Raw genomic sequence first — 23,132 nt, forward strand, 5'->3', positions numbered from 1 at the left:
CTGGTGAAGCTGGAGAGGCTGGAGGGAGCTTTAGTGAATCAGTTACATAGAATAACATAGGAACTGGTGAAGCTAGAGAGGCTGGAGGGAGCTTTAGTGAATCAGTTATGTAGAATAACAAAATAACTGGTGAAGCTGGAGAGGCTGGAGGGAGCTTTAGTGAATCAGTTACATAGAATAACATAGGAACTGGTGAAGCTGGAGAGGCTGGAGGGAGCTTTAGTGAATCAGTTACATAGAATAACATAGGAACTGGTGAAGCTGGAGAGGCTGGAGGGAGCTTTAGTGAATCAGTTATAAAGAATAACATAGGAACTGGTGAAGCTGGAGAGGCTGGGGGGAGCTTTAGTGAATCAGTTACATAGAATAACATAGGAACTAGTGAAGCTGGAGAGGCTGGGGGGAGCTTTAGTGAATCAGTTACATAGAATAACATAGGAACTAGTGAAGCTGGAGAGGCTGGAGGGAGCTTTAGTGAATCAGTTACATAGAATAACATAGGGACTGGTGAAGCTGGAGAGGCTGGAGAGAGCTTTAGTGAATCAGTTACATAGAATAACATAGGAACTGGTGAAGCTGGAGAGAGCTTTAGTGAATCAGTTACATAGAATAACATAGGAACTGGTGAAGCTGTAGAGAATGTAGAGAGCTTTAGTGAATCAGTTACATAGAATAATATAGGAACTGGTGAAGCTGGATAGGCTGGAGAGAGCTTTAGTGAATCAGTTACATAGAATAACATAGGAACTAGTGAAGCTGGAGAGGCTGGAGAGAGCTTTAGTGAATCAGTTACATAGAATAACATAGGAACTGGTGAGGCTGGAGAGGCTGGAGGGAGCATTAGTGAATCAGTTACATAGAATAACATAGGAACTGGTGAAGCTGGAGAGGCTGAGGGAGCTTTAGTGAATCAGTTACATAGAATAACATAGGGACTGGTGAAGCTGGAGAGGCTGGAGGAAGCATTAGTGAATCAGTTACATATAATAACATAGAAACTGGTGAGGCTGGAGAGGCTGGAGGGAGCTTTAGTGAATCAGTTAAATAGAATAACATAGGAACTGGTGAAGCTGGAGAGGCTGGAGGGAGCTTTAGTGAATCCGTTACATAGAATAACATAGGAACTGGTGAAGCTGGAGAGGTTGGAGGGAGCTTTAGTGATTCAGTAACATAACATGAAGCTGGAGAGGCTGGAGGGAGCTTTAGTGAATCAGTTACTGAGAATAACATAGGAACTGGTAAAGCTGGAGAGGCTGGAGAGAGTTTTAGTGAATTAGTTACATAGAATAACATAGGAACTGGTGAAGCTGGAGAGGCTGGAGGGAGCTTTAGTGAATCAGTTACATAAAATAACATTGGAACTGGTGAGGATGGAGAAGCTGGAGAGCGTTTTAGTGAATCAGTTACATAGAATAACATAGGAACTGGTGAAGCTGGAGAGGCTGGAGGGAGCTTTAGTGAATCAGTTACATAGAATAACATAGGAACAGGTGTAGCTGGAGAGGCTGGAGGGAGCTTTAGTGAATCAGTTACATAGAATAACATAGGAACTGGTGAAGCTGGAGAGGCTGGAGAGAGCTTTAGTGAATCAGTTACATAGAATAACATAGGAACTGGTGAAGCTGGAGAGGCTGGAGGGAGCTTTAGTGATTCAGTAACATAACATGAAGCTGGAGAGGCTGGAGGGAGCTTTAGTGAATCAGTTACATAGGAACTGGTGAAGCTGGAGAGGCTGGAGGGAGCTTTAGTGATTCAGTAACATAACATGAAGCTGGAGAGGCTGGAGGGAGCTTTAGAGAATCAGTTACATAGAATAACATAGGAACTGGAAAAGCTGGAGAGGCTGGAGAGAGTTTTAGTGAATTAGTTATATAGAATAACATAGGAACTGGTGAAGCTGGAGAGGCTGGAGGGAGCTTTAGTGAATCAGTTACATAGAATAACATAGTAACTGGTGAGACTGCAGAGGGTGGAGGGAGCTTTAGTGAATCAGTTACATAGAATAACATAGGAACTGGTGAAGCTGGAGAGGCAGGAAGGAGCTTTAGTGAATCAGTTACATAGAATAACACAGGAACTGGTGAAGCTAGAGAGGCTGGAGGGAGGTTTAGTGAATCAGTTATATAGAATAACATAGGAACTGGTGAAGCTGGAGAGGCAGGAGGGAGCTTTAGTGAATCAGTTACATAGAATAACATAGGAACTGGTGAAGCTGGAGAGGCTGGAGGGAGGTTTAGTGAATCAGTTATATAGAATAACATAGGAACTGGTGAAGCTGGAGAGGCTGGAGGGAGCTTTAGTGAATCAGTTATATAGAATAACATAGGAACTGGTGAAGCTGGAAAGGCTGGAGGAAGCTTTAGTGAATAAGTTACATAGAGTAACATAGGAACTGGTGAAGCCAGAGAGGCTGGAGGGAGCTTTGGTGAATCAGTTACATAGAATAACATAAGAACTGGTGAAGCCGGAGAGGCTGGACGGAGCTTTAGTGAATCAGTTACATAGAATAACATAGGAACTGGTGAAGCTGGAGAAGCTGGAGGGAGCTTTAGTGAATCAGTTACATAGAATAACATAGGAACAGGTGAAGTTGGAGAGGCTGGAGGGAGCTTTAGTGAATCAGTTACATAGAATAACATAGGAACTGGTGAAGCTGGAGAGGCTGGAGGGAGCTTTAGTGAACCAGTTACATAGAATAACATAGGGACTGGTGAAGCTGGAGAGGCTGGAGGGAGCATTAGTGAATCAGTTACATATAATAACATAGAAACTGGTGAGGCTGGAGAGGCTGGAGGGAGCTTTAGTGAATCAGTTACATAGAATAACATAGGAACTTGTGAAGCAGGAGAGGCTGGAGAGAGCTTTAGTGAATCAGTTACATAGAATAAAATAGGAACTGGTGAAGCTGGAGAGGCTGGAGGGAGCTTTAGTGAATCCGTTACATAGAATAACATAGGAACTGGTGAAGCTGGAGAGGCTGGAGGGAGCTTTAGTGAATCAGTTACTTAGAATAACAGGAACTGGTGAAGCTGGAGAGGTTGGAGGGAGCTTTAGTGAATCAGTTACATAACATGAAGCTGGAGAGGCTGGAGAGAGCTTTAGTGAATCAGTTATATAGAATAACATAGGAACTGGTGACGCTGGAGGGGCTGGAGGGAGTTTTAGTGAATCAGTTACATAGAATACCATAGGAACTGGTGAAGCTGGAGAGGCTGGAGGGAGCTTTAGTGAATGAGTTACATAGAATAACATAGGAACTGGTGAAGCTGGAGAGGCTGGAGGGAGCTTTAGTGAATCAGTTACATAGAATAACATAGGAACTGGTTAAGCTGGAGAGGCTGGAGGGAGCTTTAGTGAATCAGTTACATAGAATAACATAGGAACAGGTGAAGTTGGAGAGGCTGGAGGGAGCTTTAGTGAATCAGTTACATAGAATAACATAGGAACTGGTTAAGCTGGATAGGCTGGAGGGAGCTTTAGTGAATCAGTTACATAGAATAACATAGGGACTGGTGAAGCTGGAGAGGCTGGAGGGAGCATTAGTGAATCAGTTACATATAATAACATAGAAACTGGTGAGGCTGGAGAGGCTGGAGGGAGCTTTAGTGAACCAGTTACATAGAATAACATAGGGACTGGTGAAGCTGGAGAGGCTGGAGGGAGCATTAGTGAATCAGTTACATAGAATAACATAGGAACTGGTGAAGCTGGAGAGGCTGGAGGTAGCTTTAGTGAATCAGTTACTTAGAATAACAGGAACTGGTGAAGCTGGAGAGGTTGGAGGGAGCTTTAGTGAATCAGTTACTGAGAATAACATAGGAACTGATAAAGCTGGAGAGGCTGAAGAGAGTTTTAGTGAATTAGTTACATAGAATAACATAGGAACTGGTGAAGCTGTTACATAGAATAACATAGGAACTGGTGAAGCTGGAGTGGCTGGAGGGAGCTTTAGTGAATCAGTTACATAAAATAACATTGGAACTGGTGAGGCTGGAGAAGCTGGAGTGAACTTTAGTGAATAAGTTACATAGAATAACATAGTAACTGGTGAGACTGAAGAGGGTGGAGTGAGCTTTAGTGAATCGGTTACATAGAATAACATAGGAACTGGTGAAGCTGGAGAGGCTGGAGGGAGTTTTAGTGAATCAGTTACATAGAATAACATAGGAACTGGTGAAGCTGGAGAGGCTGGAGGGAGCTTTAGTGAATCAGTTACATAGAATAACATAGGAACTGGTGAAGCTGGAGAGGCTGGAGGGAGCTTTAGTGAATCAGTTACATAGAATAACATAGGAACTGGTGAGGCTGGAGGGAGCTTTAGTGAATCAGTTACATAGAATAACATAGGAACTGGTGAAGCTGGAGAGGCTGGAGAGAGCTTTAGTGCATCAATTACATAGAATAACATAGGAACTGGTGAAGCTGGAGAGGCTGGAGGGAGCTTTAGTGAATCAGTTACATAGAATAACACAGGAACTGGTGAAGCTAGAGAGGCTGGAGGGAGCTTTAGTGAATCAGTTACATAGAATAACACAGGAACTGGTGAAGCTAGAGAGGCAGGAGGGAGCTTTAGTGAATCAGTTACATAGAATACCATAGGAACTGGTGAAGCTGGAGAGGCTGGAGGAAGCTTTAGTGAATCAGTTACATAGAATAACATACGAACTGGTGAAGCTGGAGAGGCTGGAGGGAGCTTTAGTGAATCAGTTACATAGAATAACATAGGAACTGGTGAAGCTGGAGAGGCTGGAGGGAGCTTTAGTGAATCAGTTACATAGAATAACATAGGAACTGGTGAAGCTGGAGAGGCTGGGGGGAGCTTTAGTGAATCAGTTACATAGAATAACATAGGAACTGGTGAAGCTGGAGAGGCTGGAGGGAGCTTTAGTGAATCAGTTACATAGAATAACATAGGAACTGGTGAAGCTGGAGAGGCTGGAGGGAGCTTTAGTGAATCAGTTACATAGAATAACATAGGAACTGGTGAAGCTGGAGGGAGCTTTAGTGAATTAGTTACATAGAATAACATAGGAACTGGTGAAGCTGGAGAGGCTGGAGGGAGCTTTAGTGAATCAGTTACATAGAATAACATAGGAACTGGTGAAGCTGGAGAGGCTGGAGGGAGCTTTAGTGAATCAGTTATATAGAATAACATAGGGACTGGTGAAGCTGGAGAGGCTGGAGGGAGCTTTAGTGAATCAGTTACATAGAATAACATAGTAACAGGTGAAGCTGGAGAGGCTGGGGGGAGCTTTAGTGAATCAGTTACATAGAATAACATAGGAACTGGTGAAGCTGGAGAGGCTGGAGAGAGCTTTAGTGAATCAGTTATATAGAATAACATAGGAACTGGTGAAGCTGGAGAGGCTGGAGGGAGCTTTAGTGAATCAGTTACATAGAATAACATAGGAACTGGTGAAGCTGGAGGGAGCTTTAGTGGAGAGAGGCTGGAGGGAGCTTTAGTGAATCAGTTACATAGAATAACATAGAAATAGGTGAAGCTGGAGAGGCTGGAGGGAGCTTTAGTGAATCAGTTACATAGAATAACATAGAAATAGGTGAAGCTTGAGAGGCTGGAGAGAGCTTTAGTGAATCAGTAACATAGAATAACATAGGAACTGGTAAAGCTGGAGAGGCTGGAGGGAGCTTTAGTGAATCAGTTATATAGAATAACATAGGGACTGGTGAAGCTGGAGATGCTGGAGAGAGCTTTAGTGAATCAGTTACATAGAATAACATAGGAACTGGTGAAGCTGGAGAGGTTGGAGGGAGCTTTAGTGAATCAGTTACATAGAATAACATAGGAACTAGTGAAGCTGGAGAGGCTGGAGGAAGCTTTAGTGAATCAGTTACATAGAATAACATAGGAACTGTTGAGGCTGGAGGGAGCTTTAATGACATGATTGGATTGTCCTCTTGGCAATAATTATCGCGATTCGCCTTCGCTTTCAGTGTATTGGGACCAAACTTCTAGTTACTATGTATTTTTATTTAATCACTTTAGACTGTCTTATCTAATAGGATTATTTTTTGTACCTCTTCTTAAAATGCTGAAGTTCTTTCTTTCTCCTTTCTCTGACTGAAGCAAGTTCATCTTCTTTGTAGTAGTCTTTTAATTGATAAACACTACCTCCTTGTTTGTCACAGGAACAAGCAGACTCATCTGAAAAATACCTACAGATCGAAAACAAAACGTTACACGTGTGCTACAGAACATCAAAAAAAATCTACATTAACTGAAGCAGTACTAGAATTTTTCAATGCTCGCCATTATCATAAAACTTTGTTGTTATTTCATTCTAGTGATAATATAATCATTTCTATTTTTATTGATTTGCTTTAATTGTGTATTTATTTTTTGATATATTTGTTTTATTTTTGTATTAGCATTGATATAAAGTGTGGTTTTGTCATCTTTTGTTAATGAAATGAGACAAAACATATCTAATTGTGTATCAGGAACGCGCTCACTGCTTGATAAACACCCCACTCCTACCAATCTTTAACCCCTTAAAACTGTCTAGTTACGGAGACAAAGCTGACGGAAGAGAACATTAGCGATGTAACTGGATAAAATCCCATATATTGTATTTCTGTGAAAGAGGAAAAATATAAATATTACCATCCTCATTTCATCTTTTTATTTAAGGGTTTCATGAACCCCCATTATTAAATAAATAATTAATTAAGCTGGCACCTTTAGACACAATTAAATGCATTTGGTTTGTCTGTCATTACAAATTTCCGGCTTCTCCTTTAGTTAAATAGAATTTATATGCAGTGGACGGTTAAGTTATTACCATTACCAGTGTGATAATCTGTGCTGTGAGTATCATTTGAGGGGACTCTCAGGGTCTCTATGCATCTCTGGGGGCACGGCACAGATTACAATTTTATTGATCTAAAGCAAGGTGTCAAGTTAACTAATTTTTACTATTCCATGGATAATGTGATATCTAAAGGAACATCTATCCTTTCTCATTTGTTTTCCATTTTCTTTTCCCATTTTTTAAACACCTTTATTTGATACACCAAAATTGTGGTTACAATTTATTTGTTTTTTTCCATTAAGACATTTGCTGAAATATTTAGGGCTTGATTGCATGTGACGCTGCATTTTTTTTTAGCGATCACAAAATCTCCACTTCGGATTTATTACAAGTTCCTAAAAAAATGTATTTTATGCTAGCGTTAACCCGAATTATGCAAAAATCTTAATTTACGTTTTCACGTGTGCATGCTTGTATTACCCTATAGAAAACAATGGAGAAAAAAAAGTGGAAAAAAACACAGAAATCGCGCAAACGCCATCGCATTTTCTCATTCCCTATATAAGTCAATTGATAAAAAAAAAAATGTTGAAAAAAACCAAACACCCATTGCGCAAAAAACATAGAATATTATTTTATATATATACATACAAATATATATTTAGACATGTATCTGTATATGTTTCAATGTTAAAGCCCATTGCAACCTTTTTTTTCTAACACCCGAGATATCCAATCTTTGAGCCCTTATAACTTTTTTGTGCAATATTTTTATTACAATTTTTTTAGCAGACTTACGCCTAGATTTAGAGTTCTGCGTTAGGGTTAAAAAGCAGCGTTAAGGGGTCCTAACGCTGCTTTTTAACGCCCGCTGGTATTTAGAGTCAGCCAGGAAATGGTCTACCGCTCACATTCTTTCTGCAACTCGAGGCTACCGCAGATCCCCTTACGTCAATTGCGTATCCTATCTTTTTAATGGGATTTGCATAACGCTGGTATTACGAGTCTTGGAAGAAGTGAGCGATACAGCCTCTACCGTCAAGACTCCTACCGCCAAAAAAAGTCAGTAGATAAGAGTTTTATGGGCTAACGCTGGAACATACAGCTCTTAACTACTGTGCTATAAAGTACACTAACACCCATAAACTACCTATGAACCCCTAAACCAAGGTCCCCCCACATCACAAACCCTATAATAAAAAATTTTAATCCCTAAGCTGCTGCTCCGGAAACCGCCGCCACCTACATTATCCCTATGAACCCTTAATCTGCTGCCCCTAACATTGCCGACACCTTTATTATATTTATTACCCCCTAATCTGCCCCCCCCCAACGTCACCGCCACCTACCTACAATTATTAACCCTATAATAAATGTATTAACCCCTAAACCGCCACACTCCCGCCTCGCAAACACTATAATAAATTGTATTAACCACTAATCTGCCCTCCCTAACATTACCACCACCTACCTACACTTATTAACCCCTAATCTGCCGACCGGACCTCGCCGCTACTATAATAAATGTATAAACCCCTAAACCTAAGTCTAACACTAACCCTAACACCCCCTAACTTAAATATAATTTAAATTAATCTAAATAAATTTACTATAAATAAATAAATTATTCCTATTTAAAACTAAATACTTACCTATAAAATAAACCCTAATATAGCTACAATATAACTAATAGTTACATTGTAGCTATTTTAGGATTTATATTTATTTTACAGGCAACTTTGTATTTATTTTAACTAAGTACAATAGCTATTAAATAGTTAATAACTATTTAATAGCTACCTAGTTAAAATAATTACAAAATTACCTGTAAAATAAATCCTAACCTAAGTTACAAATACACCTAACACTACACTATCATTAAACTAATTAAATAAATTACCTACAATTAGCTAAACTAAAATACAATTAAATAAACTAATCTATAATACAAAAAAACCCCCACTAAATTACAGAAAATAAAAAAAATACAAGAAGTTTAAACTAATTACACCTAATCTAAGCCCCATAATAAAATAACCCCCCCAAAAAAATAATAAAATGCCCTACCCTATTCTAAATTACAAAGTAATCAGCTCTTTTACCAGCCCTTAAAAGGGCTTTTTGCGGGGCATTGCCCCAAAGTAATCAGCTCTTTTACCTGTAAAAAAAATACAACCCCCCCAACATTAAAACCCACCACCCACATACCCCTACTCTAACCCACCCAAACCCCCCTTAAATAAACCTAACACTAACCCCCTGAAGATCTCCCTACCTTGAGTCGTCTTCACCCAGCCGAGCCGAATTCTTCATCCAAGCGGAGCAAGAAGAGGTCCTCCATCAGGTAGAAGTATTCATGCAAGCGGCGTCTTCTATCTTCATCCATCCGGAGCGGAGCGGCAGCATCCTGAAGATCTCCGACACGGAACATCCACCCTGACCCACGACTGAACGACGAATGACGGTTCCTTTAAATTACGTCATCCAAGATGGTGTCCCTCGAATTCCGATTGGATGATAGGATTCTATCAGCCAATCGGAATTAAGGTAGGAAAATTCTGATTGGCTGATTCAATCAGCCAATCAGATTGAAGTTCAATCCGATTGGCTGATCCAATCAGCCAATCGGATTGACCTCAAATTCTATTGGCTGATCGAAACAGCCAATAGAATGCAAGGTCAATCTAATTGGCTGATTGAATAAGCCAATCAGAATTTTCCTACCTTAATTCCGATTGGCTGATAGAATCCTATCAGCCAATTGGAATTCGAGGGTCGCCATCTTGGATGACGTCATTTAAAGGAACCGCCATTCGTCGTTCAGTCGACGGCCAGGATGGATGTTCCGCGTCGGAGGTCTTCATGATGCTGCCGCTCCCCTCCGGATGGATGAAGATAGAAGATGCCGCTTGGATGAAGACTTCTACCGGATAGAGGACCTCTTCTTCCCCGCTTGGATGAAGAATTTGGCTCGGCTGAGTGAAGACGACTCAAGGTAGGGAGATCTTCAGGGGGTTAGTGTTAGGTTTTTTTAAGGGGGTTTGGGTGGGTTTTAGAGTAGGGGTATGTGGGTGGTGGGTTGTAATGTTGGGGGGTATTGTATTTTTATTTACAGGTAAAAGAGCTGATTACTTTGGGGCAATGCCCCGCAAAAAGCCCTTTTAAGGGCTGGTAAAAGAGCTGATTACTTTGTAATTTAGGATAGGGTAGGGCATTTTATTATTTTGGGAGGCTTTTTTATTTTATTAGGGGGCTTAGATTAGGTGTAATTAGTTTAAACTTCTTGTAAAAAAATTATTTTCTGTAATTTAGTGGTTTTTTTTTTTAGGATTATAGTTTAGTTTATTTAATTGTATTTTAGTTTAGCTAGTTGTAGGTAATTTATTTAATTAATTTATTGATAGTGTAGTGTTAGGTGTATTTGTAACTTAGGTTAGGATTTATTTTACTGGTAATTTTGTAATTATTTTAACTAGGTAGCTATTAAATAGTTATTAACTATTTAATAGCTATTGTACTTAGTTTAAATTAATACAAAGTTGCCTGTAAAATAAATATTTATATATAGTTTATTTTATAGGTAAGTATTTAGTTTTAAATAGGAATAATTTATTTAATTATAGTAAATTTAAATCGTTTTATTTAAATTATATTTAAGTTAGGGGGGGTTATACTTAGGTTTAGGGGTTAATAACTTTATTATAGTAGCGGCGAAGTTGGGGACGGGAGATTAGGGGTTAATAATTGTAGGTAGGTGGCGGCAATGTCAGGGAGTGCAGATTAGGGATTAATAAAATTTATTATAGTGTTTGCTAGGCGGGAGTGCGGTGGTTTAGGGGTTAATACATTTATTATAGTGGCGGCGAGGTCCGTTCGGCAGATTAGGGGTTAATAAGTGTAGGTAGGTGGCGGGAACGTTGGGGGGGGCAGATTAGGGGGTAATAAATATAATATAGGTGTCGGCGATGTTAGGGACAGCAGATTAGGGGTTCATAGGTATAATGTAGGTTGCGGCGGTGTCCGGAGCGGAAGATTAGGGGTTAATAATATAATGCAGGTGTCAGCGATAGCGGGGACGGCAGATTAGGGGTTAATAAGTTTAAGGTTAGGGGTGTTTAGACTCGGGTTCATGTTAGGGTGTTAGGTGTAGACACTTAGAGAGTGTTTCCCCATAGGAAACAATGGGGCTGCGTTAGGAGCTGAACGCTGCTTTTTTGCAAGTGTTAGGTTTTTTTCCAGCCAGCTCAGCCCCATTGTTTCCTATGGGGAAATCGTGCTCAAGCACGTTTTTCCAGCTTACCACTACCGTAGGTAATGCAGGTATTGAGGGTTGAAGTGGAGCTAAATTATGCTCAACGCTCCCTTTTCTGAGGCTAACGCAGCCATTCAGACAACTCTAAATACCAGCGTTGTCTTAAGGGTGCGCTGGAAAAAAAAGGAGCGTTAGCACTGCGGGTCTTTACCGACAAAACTCTTAATCTAGGCAAGTGTTAATATGAGTGTAACTGTACTTTGAAATGTATTTTTGAAGTGTTGTGTGCAATTTTTTTGTTTCAAAAAATGAAAATGGCTCACAAAAACACAATAACGCTAGCGCAAAGCCGTTTGCGCCTCACTTGTAATCTAGTCTTTAATTGGGGCTCTGCAATTTAAATGGTCATTATAGTCGAACATTACATCCTCTAATCCATTAGAGCATGTCATTTTAAAACTATCAACCCCGCAAAGGGGTTAAATATACAGTAGAAATACTGCTGCTGAGAAGAAAACTCCTCTGATCTAATCAGCAGCACTAGTTCCACCTATGAGTCTTGTGACTAGTGCTTCTGATTGGATTGGTATTTCTACTGTGTGTTTAACTCCATTGCAGGGGTTAAACACACAGTAGTGTAGGGTCAACGGTCTTAAAATGACATGTTCTAATGGATTAGAGCATGCATATATATTTTTTTACGATATGGCCCTTAATATAGTTAATTTATAAAGTCAGAGCTTTTACTCATTTGGGTAAGTTTAAGGGATTAATACTTACTTGATTCCTGAGTATGAATATTTTGAGAGTATTTTATCCCTTGGCAGCAGCTTCAATTTAGCATCTTGAATTGCATCAAACTCATTCTGAGGCTTTACCATGCTCAACAAATTCATCTTTACATAGAAAATCACCAGGACGCCAATTAAGGCAATGAGAAGTAGTGATTTGTTTCTCATGTTCCTGTAAACATAAATGCAGCAAAACAGTTAGACACATAATAACAATTGCATTGGATAACCACAAAAAATATAGCAATTTTCTAATTCAGTTCTTCAATAAAGTCTTAGATTAGTTTTGTGGAATAGACTATCTATCCCATGTTACAACTAGATTACTTAGATGTGCCTAATCATTTGGTTAGATTTATGCATGTTCCAGATGTTTTCAAAATTCCTTGTGGTACCTGTGGGAATGACATCAACTGGAAGACTCCCAAATCAATTAGAAGACTCATCAATCAATTAGAAGACTCATCAATCAACTAGAAGACTCATGAATTAATTAGATGACTCATGAATTAACTAGAAGACTCACTCATCAATCAACTGGAAATTTGACTAATCAACTGGAAGACTCCCAAATCAATTGGAAGACTCATCAATCAAATAGAAGACTCATCAATCAACTAGAAGGATCATCAATCAACTAGAAGACTAGTCAATCAACTAGAAGACTCAGCAATCAACTAGGAGACTCATGAATTAATTAGATGACTCATGAATTAACTAGAAGACTCACTCATCAATCAACTAGAAATTTGACTAATCAACTGGAAGACTCCCAAATCAATTGGAAGACTCATCAATCAAATAGAAGACTCATCAATCAACTAGAAGAATCATCAATCAACTAGAAGACTCATCAATCAACTAGAAGGATCATCAATCAACTAGAAGACTAGTCAATCAACTAGAAGACTCAGCAATCAACTAGGAGACTCATCAATCAACTAGGAGACTCACCAATCAACTAGAAGACTCATCAATCAACTAGAAGAATCATCAGTTAAGTGGAAATTTCACAAATCAACTGGAAGACTCATGAATCAATTAGAAGACTCATTAATCAACTAGAATACTCATTAATCAACTAGAAGACTCATCAATCAACTAGAAGACTCATGAATTAACTAGAAATCTTACAAATCAACTGGAAGACTTATTAATCAGCTGGAAGGTTCATGGATCAACTGGAAGACTCTTGAATCAACTGGAATATTTGTCAATCATCTGGAATACTCAACAATGGACTGGAAGACTGGAAAATCAACTGGAAGACTCATCAATCGTCCAGAAGACTCATCAACCAACTGCATGTATCAACCAGTCTGTTGGTAAAATTACTATTCCTTGAGTACAACCAAGCTTAAATTCATAACCTAGGGTTACTCAATTAAAGCAAAAAAATGTACCTATTTATCTATTTAAACATTTTTCTCTTTCTCCTTCCCACCTTCACAGCTTAAAGGGATATGAAACCCAAACATTTTCTTTTGTTATTCAGACAGAGCAAACTGTTTAAAAATTTTTAAAAAAATTTAAAAAAAGTTTCTAATTGACTTCTATCAAATTTGCTTTATTCCCTTGGTATTGACTGTTGAAGATATACCTAGATAGGTGTCTGGAGCACTATATGGTAGAAATAGTGCTGCCATCTAGTGCTCTTGCAAATGGATAACCTTCTTGCAGAACTGCTGCCGTATAGTGCTCCTGAGAAAGAAGAAAAATTAATAAGTAAATTAGAAACTTGTTTAAAATTGTTTGTTCGGTTTGATTCACACACAAAAAAATTGTGGTTCCGTATCCCTTTAAGGGAAATATCTTGTACAGTGAAATTTGTTGTAAAGAAGAGAGTCCGTGTTCCAATACAATTTTCAAATGACTTATACAGTGAAATTTGTGATATAGAAAAATGTCCATACTCCAACCTTCCCTGCAAGCGTTTCGCTAGAGGGACTGGAGGGGCTCCATGCTCTGCCAAACTTGTAAACATAATACAAACAGATATATGTAAACAAAAGTGTGTGACCATAACAATTAGACATGGAACAGCAATTACTCATTGACAATAGGTAAGCGCCTCCGCCTATGGGCCGGACTCCTCCCCCCGCCCATAGTGATAGCATATATTCGTGGGCTTCAACAGGACCCTGTGTTATGTGGTGGTATCTTTCCAGTTGTAATAGCATGGCGACATGCTGTTTCCAGTCAGCCAATGTCGGTGTATTTTGCGATTTCCAATTTTTAGGAATTAATATCTTGGCGCTGTTCAGCATAATCATCAGTAAGGCCCTGTGTTCTTTTTTCTCAATTTTTGGGACACACATATAGAGGAGTATCTTAGGATCATTAGGTAAAGTGTAGCCCAAGATGCCTTAAATATAAGAATAATTTCGGTCCAGTATGAGTCTAGTTTAGGACAAGACCACCAGATGTGTGTTATTGAGCCCTCCTCCCCACACTCCCTCCAGCACTTCCCTGAAGTCGACCTATAAATGCGTTGCAGTCTCACAGGTGTAAGGTACCACCTGGAGAGGAATTTATAGCTCGATTCCAGTATTCTAGCAGAAATTGAAGATTTTTTTGTAGCCTGAAAAGTTGTCTGTGTTTAATTCCCTTTCCCATGCCTTAACATAAGATGGGAGGGCATGTACGTGTTCCAGCGCAAGAAGTTTATATAATTTCGAGATTGCATGTTTTGAAACTGTTTTCTGAATGCAGAGAGCTTCGAAGGGGTTTTTTGGCCTTATAAAGTCTTGTTTTTTTCTGATGTGTGGACATGTAATGGACTATTTGGGCATATGAGAACCAATTTATTATTGTAGCTGGCATTTGCTCCTGTATTTCCTTAAGTGTCTTAAGCTTGTGTTTGTTTGTCAGGGCAGAAAATACTCTTTCCTCTAAGCGTGTGGTTTTGCTCAAACTGTTCTCTCTGAGGTTCCATGGCATTGCAGGGTTGTTATAGATCGGGGTAAGTGGTGAGTGTACACTAGATATGTGCATCAAGGTGTTTAATATCTTGACAAGTTTGAAAAAAGTCAGAAAGCAATGGATTCTCCATTACTGCTTTTGGTCTGTGCGTGCAGTAAGCCAGGCTATCAGCCCTGTATTATCTGTATTTAGAATGTCACAGTCCAGCTAGGTCCACATTTTGTTTGGGCCATTTTGGCACCAGTCAAGTAGTCTATTTAATGTGATCGCTTTCTTGTAGTCAGCTATATGTGGGACTCCCAGTCCATCCCTATCTTTTGGTAGGTAAATTGTTCGTCTTGCCACCCTGGTTTTGACCTCTCTCCATATATATTGGTTTATGAGTCCTTGTATCTTGTCTAAGTAGTTTACTGGAAGAGTGATGGGTGTAGTTTGTAGTAGGTAGAGTAATCTGGGCAGAACATTCATCTTCACTACACTGATACGTCCTAACTAGGAAATTGATTTATTTCTCCAGCTGGATATATCTGCAATTAGGCTATGTTCTAATTTTTTGTGATCAGCTTGGAATATTACTTGGATGTCTGGTGATAGTTATATATTCCCAGATATTTCATTTTTACCTGCTGTCTTTGCAGAGGACATTTTGTAATAAATTGGTTAAGGCATCTGGGTTACACGTGACATTTAGGAATTCTGATTTGCTAAGATTCAGGGGAAAATTCGAAACCTTGCCAAATTCGACAAATGTTTCTGCCATCATACTGGTTCTCCCTGAGGAGAAGAGGTGCTCCACAATGTCCCGTGTCTGTAGTTCAGGGGGTTTGATTTTGATCCTCAAAGTCTCACAAAAATGTGCCAGATCCTCCTGGTTTCTGTAGATAGCAGTGGCGTCTCCTTTAGTAGCTATAATACTGACCGGGAAGCCCCACCGGTATTGGATATTTTGACCTCGTAGTGTCTTGGTGATGTAGCAGAGTTCTCTCCTCTTCTGCAAAATGGTAGGGCTCAGGTCTGCGAAAATTAGTTTTTTGTTTCCTGCATGCGACAGGACTTTCTTTTGTCTAGCATATTTCAGAATGTCCTCTCTGTCTTTAAAGTGCAGCAGATTTAGGATAACATCCCTGGGGGGCGCCTTGGGAGGTGATTTTGCGCGTAGGGCTCTGTGGGCTCTCTCAATGTGTATGTCAGGTGTACTTTTGTCACCTTTGAAGGCATCCTTTCAGTGCCGTTGGCTGTATACTATCTGGATTTAACCTGATTCAGAGATTGTTCCTACTGCCCCAGTTACCAAAATCTTCTACTTTTTCAAGCAGATGGTGGATTGTTTCCTCTTGTTCGTATGCCAGACGGGATACATGTTGATTATCATTGAAAGTAATGTTGTGATTTTCTTCTAAATTCATAGCCCTCTGTGTTACCCTTGTAAGGTCCCTCTTTAACTCTCCATACCAGCTCTTCACTTCAGTCATTAATTCTTTTACATCATCTTTGGTGCAGAGTGACATCAAGACGTCCTTAGTTATATCTACTGAGTTTGTAGCTTGGGAGGATTTGCTCGCTGTGCTTGCCATTTGCGAATTGTGGCTGAGTATATCAGAGGGGGCTGATTGTGCAGATTCTGACTGCTTCAAATAATTTTGCATTGTCCGTGTATTAGGTGTGGTGTCTGGCTTGTTAGAACTTCTTCCTTGCATATCCAGAATGTGTTGTAGTGGTGTCACCTTGTTCCAATATAAATGAGTGTTCAGAGTCTCCCTGTTAATTTCTGTTATCTTCTAGACAGTCTGGTGTTACTCTCTCCCTGCATTTGATGCTGTTGTTCTTTTTTACTTTTAAAGTTGTAAAATAAAGTTTTTGCACTTTCTTCCTATCTGCTAGACACCAACATGCACCTCTTATGCTGTATTTTTGTTTATCTGGTGTATTGCGGCTGTATACGTAGACTGTGTGTAGTGTCTTATGGTGCCCCCTCATTCCTTTTGCATATTTGTAATGCTGCTTTGCTTTTTAATTGATAAACCTTTATGATAATCCAATGTAATGGTTTGGGGATCAATTAAAGAGAAGAGGAGGTTTGCGTAGTATTTCTGTGTAGCCTTTGGTTACTTTTGCTTTGTTGTTCCCTCTATCTGATTGCTGTCCTGTCTATGCGCTCGCCCTTTTCACAGGAGCAGAGGGCTTCGTTTATAACTTCAAAGGCCTTACCGTTATGCCTGTTGTGACGCTGCTGTGTCCTGCTTCCAGATTACTTGTGGATGCGGCTTCCGTAGCTTATCTGCTTTAGCCCTCTGTTGTGACGCTGCTGTGTGATCCTCCTGCTTCCAGATTACTTGTGGATGCTGCTTCCGTAGCTTATCTGCTTTAGCCCGCTGTTGTGCTGGGTGCGTGGTGTCTATTACAAGATGGCGCAGTGCTTTCTCCCTTGCGTGTTAGCCCTGTTTTACCAGCTGCATTTCCGATGTATAAACAGCTTCTCTTAGCTCCGTTTCAGATCAGGACCTTCTGACTGCCTTGTCTATTCATCTATGCGGCCATCTCTCTAAGCAGCCAAGGTCCGCCCCCTAGAGCATTATATTTTTATCCATCATTTTAAATACATAATCAAATTTGTGTTCCTGTGCCACTCCAGATGAGGATACAGCTGGTGAGGCAATAACCATTAGGTATATTTGCGTATGCTTCCAAACATTGACCATATCTTAGTAGATTGTATTTTTAACAAATTCTTAAAGGCTCAAATCCCTAAAGGTCACTCGTTGGAGATTCTTTAAGGATATTCTTTGTTGAATGAGCAGATTGATTTATTACTAGTGTTCATAACTGATAGCAAGTGCAGTTACACAAATACTAAGGTATGCTCAGAAACATGCGCGTGTCTTGAGCACTTTCACCTAGATTTAGAGTTCTGCGTTAGCCGTCAAAAGCAGCGTTAAGGGGTCCTAACGCTGCTTTTGGCCGCCCGCTGGTATTTAGAGTCAGGCAGGAAAGGGTCTAATGCTAACTTTCAAGCCGTGACTTTTCCATACCGCAGATCCCCTTATGCCAATTGCGTATCCTATCTTTTCAATGGGATCTTCCTAACACTGGTATTTGGAGTCTTGGCTAAAGTGAGCGGTAGACCCTCTACCGACAAGACTCCTAACGCCAAAAAAGTCAGTAGTTAAGAGCATTATGGGCTAACGCCGGTTTATAAAGCTCTTAACGACTGTGCTCTAAAGTACACTAACACCCATAAACTACCTATGTACCCCTAAACCAAGGTCCCCCCACATCGCCGCCACTATAATAAATATATTTTATTTTTTTTTAAATAGATTTTGTATTGAGGTAATGCACAATAACATGAAAGCAAAACATATGTCCAGACATAAAACAGGTCTGTGAATGAGAATTTAAACTGCATAAGGTAATCACACCACAAATCCAACATGGAGAGAATAAATTCTGGCTTACGGTACAACATTATGTCCAAAATGTGGGTTGTAAGATATATAGTATATAGGAATGGAGATAGAGATATGAGCCTTACGTGAAGCTGAGATGATTAACTGGCACATATGGCGAAGAGACCTCATTTTATAACCTTTAGCTTATTAAGTATAAGGATTGTCCCCATCTTACTGCGAAGACCCTAAAGTAGTGTATTTATTCAGAGTAACTTATGGCAAGATGGGGTTAGTAAGAAGGTTTTATTTTGGGGAAGGGGGGGGATGCAGTGGGCAGGAGCCGCTTTGGTTAAAAAAAAAGGGGGAATCAGAGGGGGGGGTGTCTGGATGTGTAAAAGGTGTGGTGTTGTTATTATAGTTTAGTAGGAACTCCAATGATCTCTTAGACTTAATTTAATGGGGTGGGCAAAAGAGTGGTTGGAACCTGATTTACTCTAAAAAATACCCATAGCCACTCTGAGACCCTACTAAACTTAGAGGGTGATTATATGTGTTGGCAAAGGTATATGGAGCTCGCAACTAGGCAGGAATGACAAAGGATATGCTGTATATATAGTAACTTGTACTGTGATGCTATGAAGGCTGCCTGTATGGGATGCCAACTGTATACTGATCAAAGGGGTAATGAGACTGTGGAGGGGCCTAAGCTATTTTGGCAAATGACTGTGTCTCTGAACCCTCGAGAAATCTATTAACTATAGAGGGTTGCTGATGCTCAATTATACGTTGGACTTGTGGAGCTAGATATCTCTCCTTAGAGAGCTTATTAAGAAAACCCAGGGGGTATAGTTTTGCTTTGGAGAATTCTACCAAGTAATAGAGACAATAGATCTAAGAGATTCCTAGGAGACATAGAGTCATGGGAACCTGAGCAGTGTAATACTGTATGATTGTGGCAGTTGTTATCAACTGATGTTTGTGATGTAGTTTAATGTTGTTTAAGGGGTAGAAGTGAGGGTACTTTCATCTGATCTAAATGAGGATGTCCTTCAACCATCATAGGGGGGTAATCGCTAAATACACAGGTATGAATATGGAACCTACAGGTAATACTGGGCTATACTAAATTTGGGGAGATAGAGTTATATGCTTCGGTACTAGTTGAGGCTTGTTAAGGGTATAACACTGTACAGTATTATTAAAATATTATAATAAGCTAGGATCTTTAATCTGAGGTGAGCTCAGTAAATTCTGTGTAGGAACCCTCAAAATGCAGTTAGACCAAATTAAGAACAGGGATGAGTTCCCGACCATTTATGCATTAAGTTTGTGGGACTAAATATTCCTCCTCAGGAATCTTATCATAAGGGAAAGAGTCAAACATAGGTAATAGTGAAACAAAAGATCTTCTGGTTAGCATGCTGTGAATAGGCAAATATATGAGCACAACAACAGCCCAGTCATCTAGGAATATGTACATACAATCATAAACTAACATAGGATAGCAGTGATAGTGTATCTCAAACTTTGGGTTTATATCCCAGAATGATACTGTCTTCTTAAATACGCCCTCAAGAGTATATATGGTGTACTTTCCGGCTATGAGTAAATCGAACATTATATCACATCACACCGGGCAAACATATCTCAGCTAGCCAACTCCACACCTATGAAGGAGTCTTGCAAATGTGGTTTTCCTAAGTCTCATCTGTGGACCTTGATGAAATGAAGAGGTACTCTCCCTGTGGGGATCCGCAAGCTTATGACCGGACACAGGACAGTACAGGGAAGCGAGCGTCAGCAGTGGGCAGACATCATGAGTGGCAAGAGAGGTGGGAACAACTGTTGCTCACAAATGGGGTCCAGTGCTGTATGTGCGGTGTAGCTGGTGTGGGGTGCTGCAAAGCATATTCATCTGTGTTCTCTGTCTCCGTGACGATCGGCCACCTCGCCACCGAGTCCAGGAGTATTGCGGCATCCCCCAAGCGATGTCCGTTTAGAGGTGTCAAGGGGATCGCTAGAGCTTGGACCTCCTTAGTCTGTTTGGTGTGTTAGGCAAGGCACTTACTAGACGCATAGGACGACTGGGCTTCAGGAATCTCTGCCGGGCGTAGCAGCCAGTTATCACATCCGCCTCCTTTCAGCCCAGGGTGAGTAGTTGGCTGACTAGCTTCATGAGTAAATGAATCAGGTTCTCCATTTCGGAGAAGGCAAACATGTTGCCTCAGGTCATCAAATTGTATATCCATAGTGCGCTCCAATGCTGCGAGTGCTGCAATGAATTGTGTCTCCATCTTAGTTTAATGCTAGGTGCGTGTTCGTCGGTGCTTCATTTCTTTCCTTCAGACCTATGATACTTAAACATTATAATAAATATTATTAACCCCTAATCTGTCCCCCCCCCCCCACGTCGCCGCTACCTAACTTCAAGTATTAACCCCTAATCTGCCGACCGGACCTTGCCGCTACTATAATAAATGTATTAACCCTAAAGCTAAATCTAACCCTAACACCCCCCTAAATTAAATATAATTTTAATCTAACGAAATAAATTAAATATTATTAACTAAAGTATTCCTATTTAAAACTAAATACTTACCTGTAAAATAAACCCTAATATAGCTACAATATAATGAATAATTATATTGTAGCTATTTTAGGATTTATATTTATTTTACAAGCAACTTTGTATTTATTTTAACTAGGTACAATAGCTATTAAATAGTTATTTACTATTTAATAGCTACCTAGTTAAAATAATTACAAAGTTACCTGTAAAATAAATCCTAACTTAAGTTACAATTAAACCTAACACTACACTATCAATCAATAAATTAAATAAATTACCTACAATTACATACAATTAAATAAACTAAACTAAATTACAAAAAAAACAAAACACTAAATTACAAAAAATGAAAAAAGATTACAAGAATATTAGGCTAATTACACCTACTCTAAGCCCCTTAATAAAATTTAAAAAAAAACAAAATAATAAAGGTCCCTACCCTATTCTAAATTAAAAAGTAACCAGCTCTTTTACCAGCCCTTAAAAGGGCTTTTTGCGGGGCATGCCCCAAAGTCAACAGCTCTTTTGCCTGTAAAAAAAAATACAACCCCCCGAACATTAAAACCCACCACCCACATACCCCTACTCTAACCCAAACCTCCCATAAATAAACCTAACACTACCCCCCTGAAGATCTCCCTACCTTGAGTCGTGTTCACCCAGCCGGGCCAAAGTCTTCATCCGATGGGGCAGAAGAGGACATCCAGACCGGCAGAAGTCTTCATCCTATCCGGGCAGAAGAGGACATCCGGACCGGCAGACATCTTCATCCAAGCGGCATCTTCTATCTTCATCCATCCGACGAGGAGTGGCTCCATCTTCAAGATTTCCGGCGCGGAACATCCTTCTTGACCGATGACTACCCGACGAATGGAGGTTCCTTTAAGTGACGTCATCCAAGATGGCGTCCCTCGAATTCCGATTGGCTGATAGGATTCTATCAGCCAATCGGAATTAAGGTAGGAAAAATCTGATTGACTGATTGAATCAGCCAATCAGATTGAGCTTGCATTCTATTGGCTGATCGGAACAGCCAATAGAATGCAAGCTCAATCTGATTGGCTGATTGGATCAGCCAATCGGATTGAACTTGAATTTGATTGGCTGATTCAATCAGCCAATCAGATTTTTCCTACCTTAATTCAGATTGGCTGATAGAATCCTATCAGCCAATCGGAATTCGAGGGACACCATCTTGGATGACGTCACTTAAAGGAACCTTCATTCGTCGGGTAGTCGTTGGTCAAGAAGGATGTTCCGCGCTGGAGGTCTTGAAGATGGAGCCGCTCCTCGTCGGATGGATGAAGATAGAAGATGTCGCTTGGATGAAGATGTCTGCCGGTCCGGATGTCCTCTTCTGCCCGGATAGGATGAAGACTTCGGCCCGGCTGGGTGAACATGACTCAAGGTAGGGAGATCTTCAGGGGGGTAGTGTTAGGTTTATTTAAGGGGGGTTTGGGTTAGAGTAGGGGTATGTAGGTGGTGGGTTTTAATGTTGGGGGGGGTTGTATTTTTGTTTTACAGGCAAAAGAGCTGTTGACTTTGGGGCATGCCCTGCAAAAAGCCCTTTTAAGGGCTGGTAGATTAGGGGTTCATAGGGATAATGTAGGTGGCGGCGGTGTACAGAGCAACAGATTAGGGGTTAATAATATAATGCAGGTGTTGGCGATAGCGGGGGCGGCAGATTAGGGGTTAATAAGTGTAAGGTTAGGGGTGTTTAGATTCGGGGTTCATGTTAGGGTGTTAGGTGCAGACTTAGAAACTGTTTCCCCATAGGAAACAATGGGGCTGCGTTGGGAGCTTAACGCTGCTTTTTTGCAGGTGTTAGGTTTTTTTTCATGCACGAGCACATTTTGCCAGCTTACCGCTACCGTAAGTAACGCTGGTATTGAGGGTTGAAGTGGCGGTACATTAGGCTCAACGCACCCTTTTTGGAGCCTAACGGAGCCACTCAGACAACTCTAAATACAAGCGTTGTCTTAAGGGTGCATTGGGGAAAAAAGTTCTAAATCTAGGCGTTTATGTATAACATTGTTTCAAACATTGTTGCAAACTCTACTGCCATATAGTGCTCAAGACATGTGCACACTCCTGAGCCCAGAGCCTTCCTCAGTATGCTCTCCTGGAAAAGAAACCAAGAGAAAGTATATTGGAAAATTAAAATAAAATGTATGCTCGGAATTATGAAGATCGGATTTTGACTTTCCTTTCCCTTTAACCATTAATATAAATTCATGATGTGTGCAATTTAATTAGAATTTCATATAATTTTCAATCATAGATAATTATCATATTTAAAAGTCCTGACAGCATGCTGTTTGATTAATATTAACGATAAAGGACGTACTTCATTTAACAACAATTGTTGTGGTTAAAAAAGTGGAATTTAAGAGTAATTATTTTTTATTAAACAAAAATGAATTCTATTTATTAAAATGA

At 40.0% G+C, this 23,132-nt stretch overlaps 1 protein-coding gene across 3 annotated transcripts in view; it reads right to left on the reverse strand.

Annotated features, from left to right (window-relative positions):
- Positions 1–23,132, reverse strand: part of LOC128665791 (beta-1,4 N-acetylgalactosaminyltransferase 2-like) — a 358,995-nt gene that overhangs the window by 67,513 nt on the left and 268,350 nt on the right. For all 3 annotated transcript variants that reach the window (XM_053719993.1, XM_053719991.1, XM_053719992.1), the window contains 2 exons: positions 11,803–11,985; positions 6,037–6,174 (listed from right to left, as the gene is read on the reverse strand). In XM_053719993.1, coding sequence (XP_053575968.1) covers positions 6,037–6,174; positions 11,803–11,985 — 321 coding nt within the window. The remainder of the gene's footprint in view (positions 1–6,036; positions 6,175–11,802; positions 11,986–23,132) is intronic.

Source organism: Bombina bombina, chromosome 7 (genome assembly GCF_027579735.1).
Source record: "Bombina bombina isolate aBomBom1 chromosome 7, aBomBom1.pri, whole genome shotgun sequence".
NCBI lineage: Eukaryota > Metazoa > Chordata > Amphibia > Anura > Bombinatoridae > Bombina > Bombina bombina.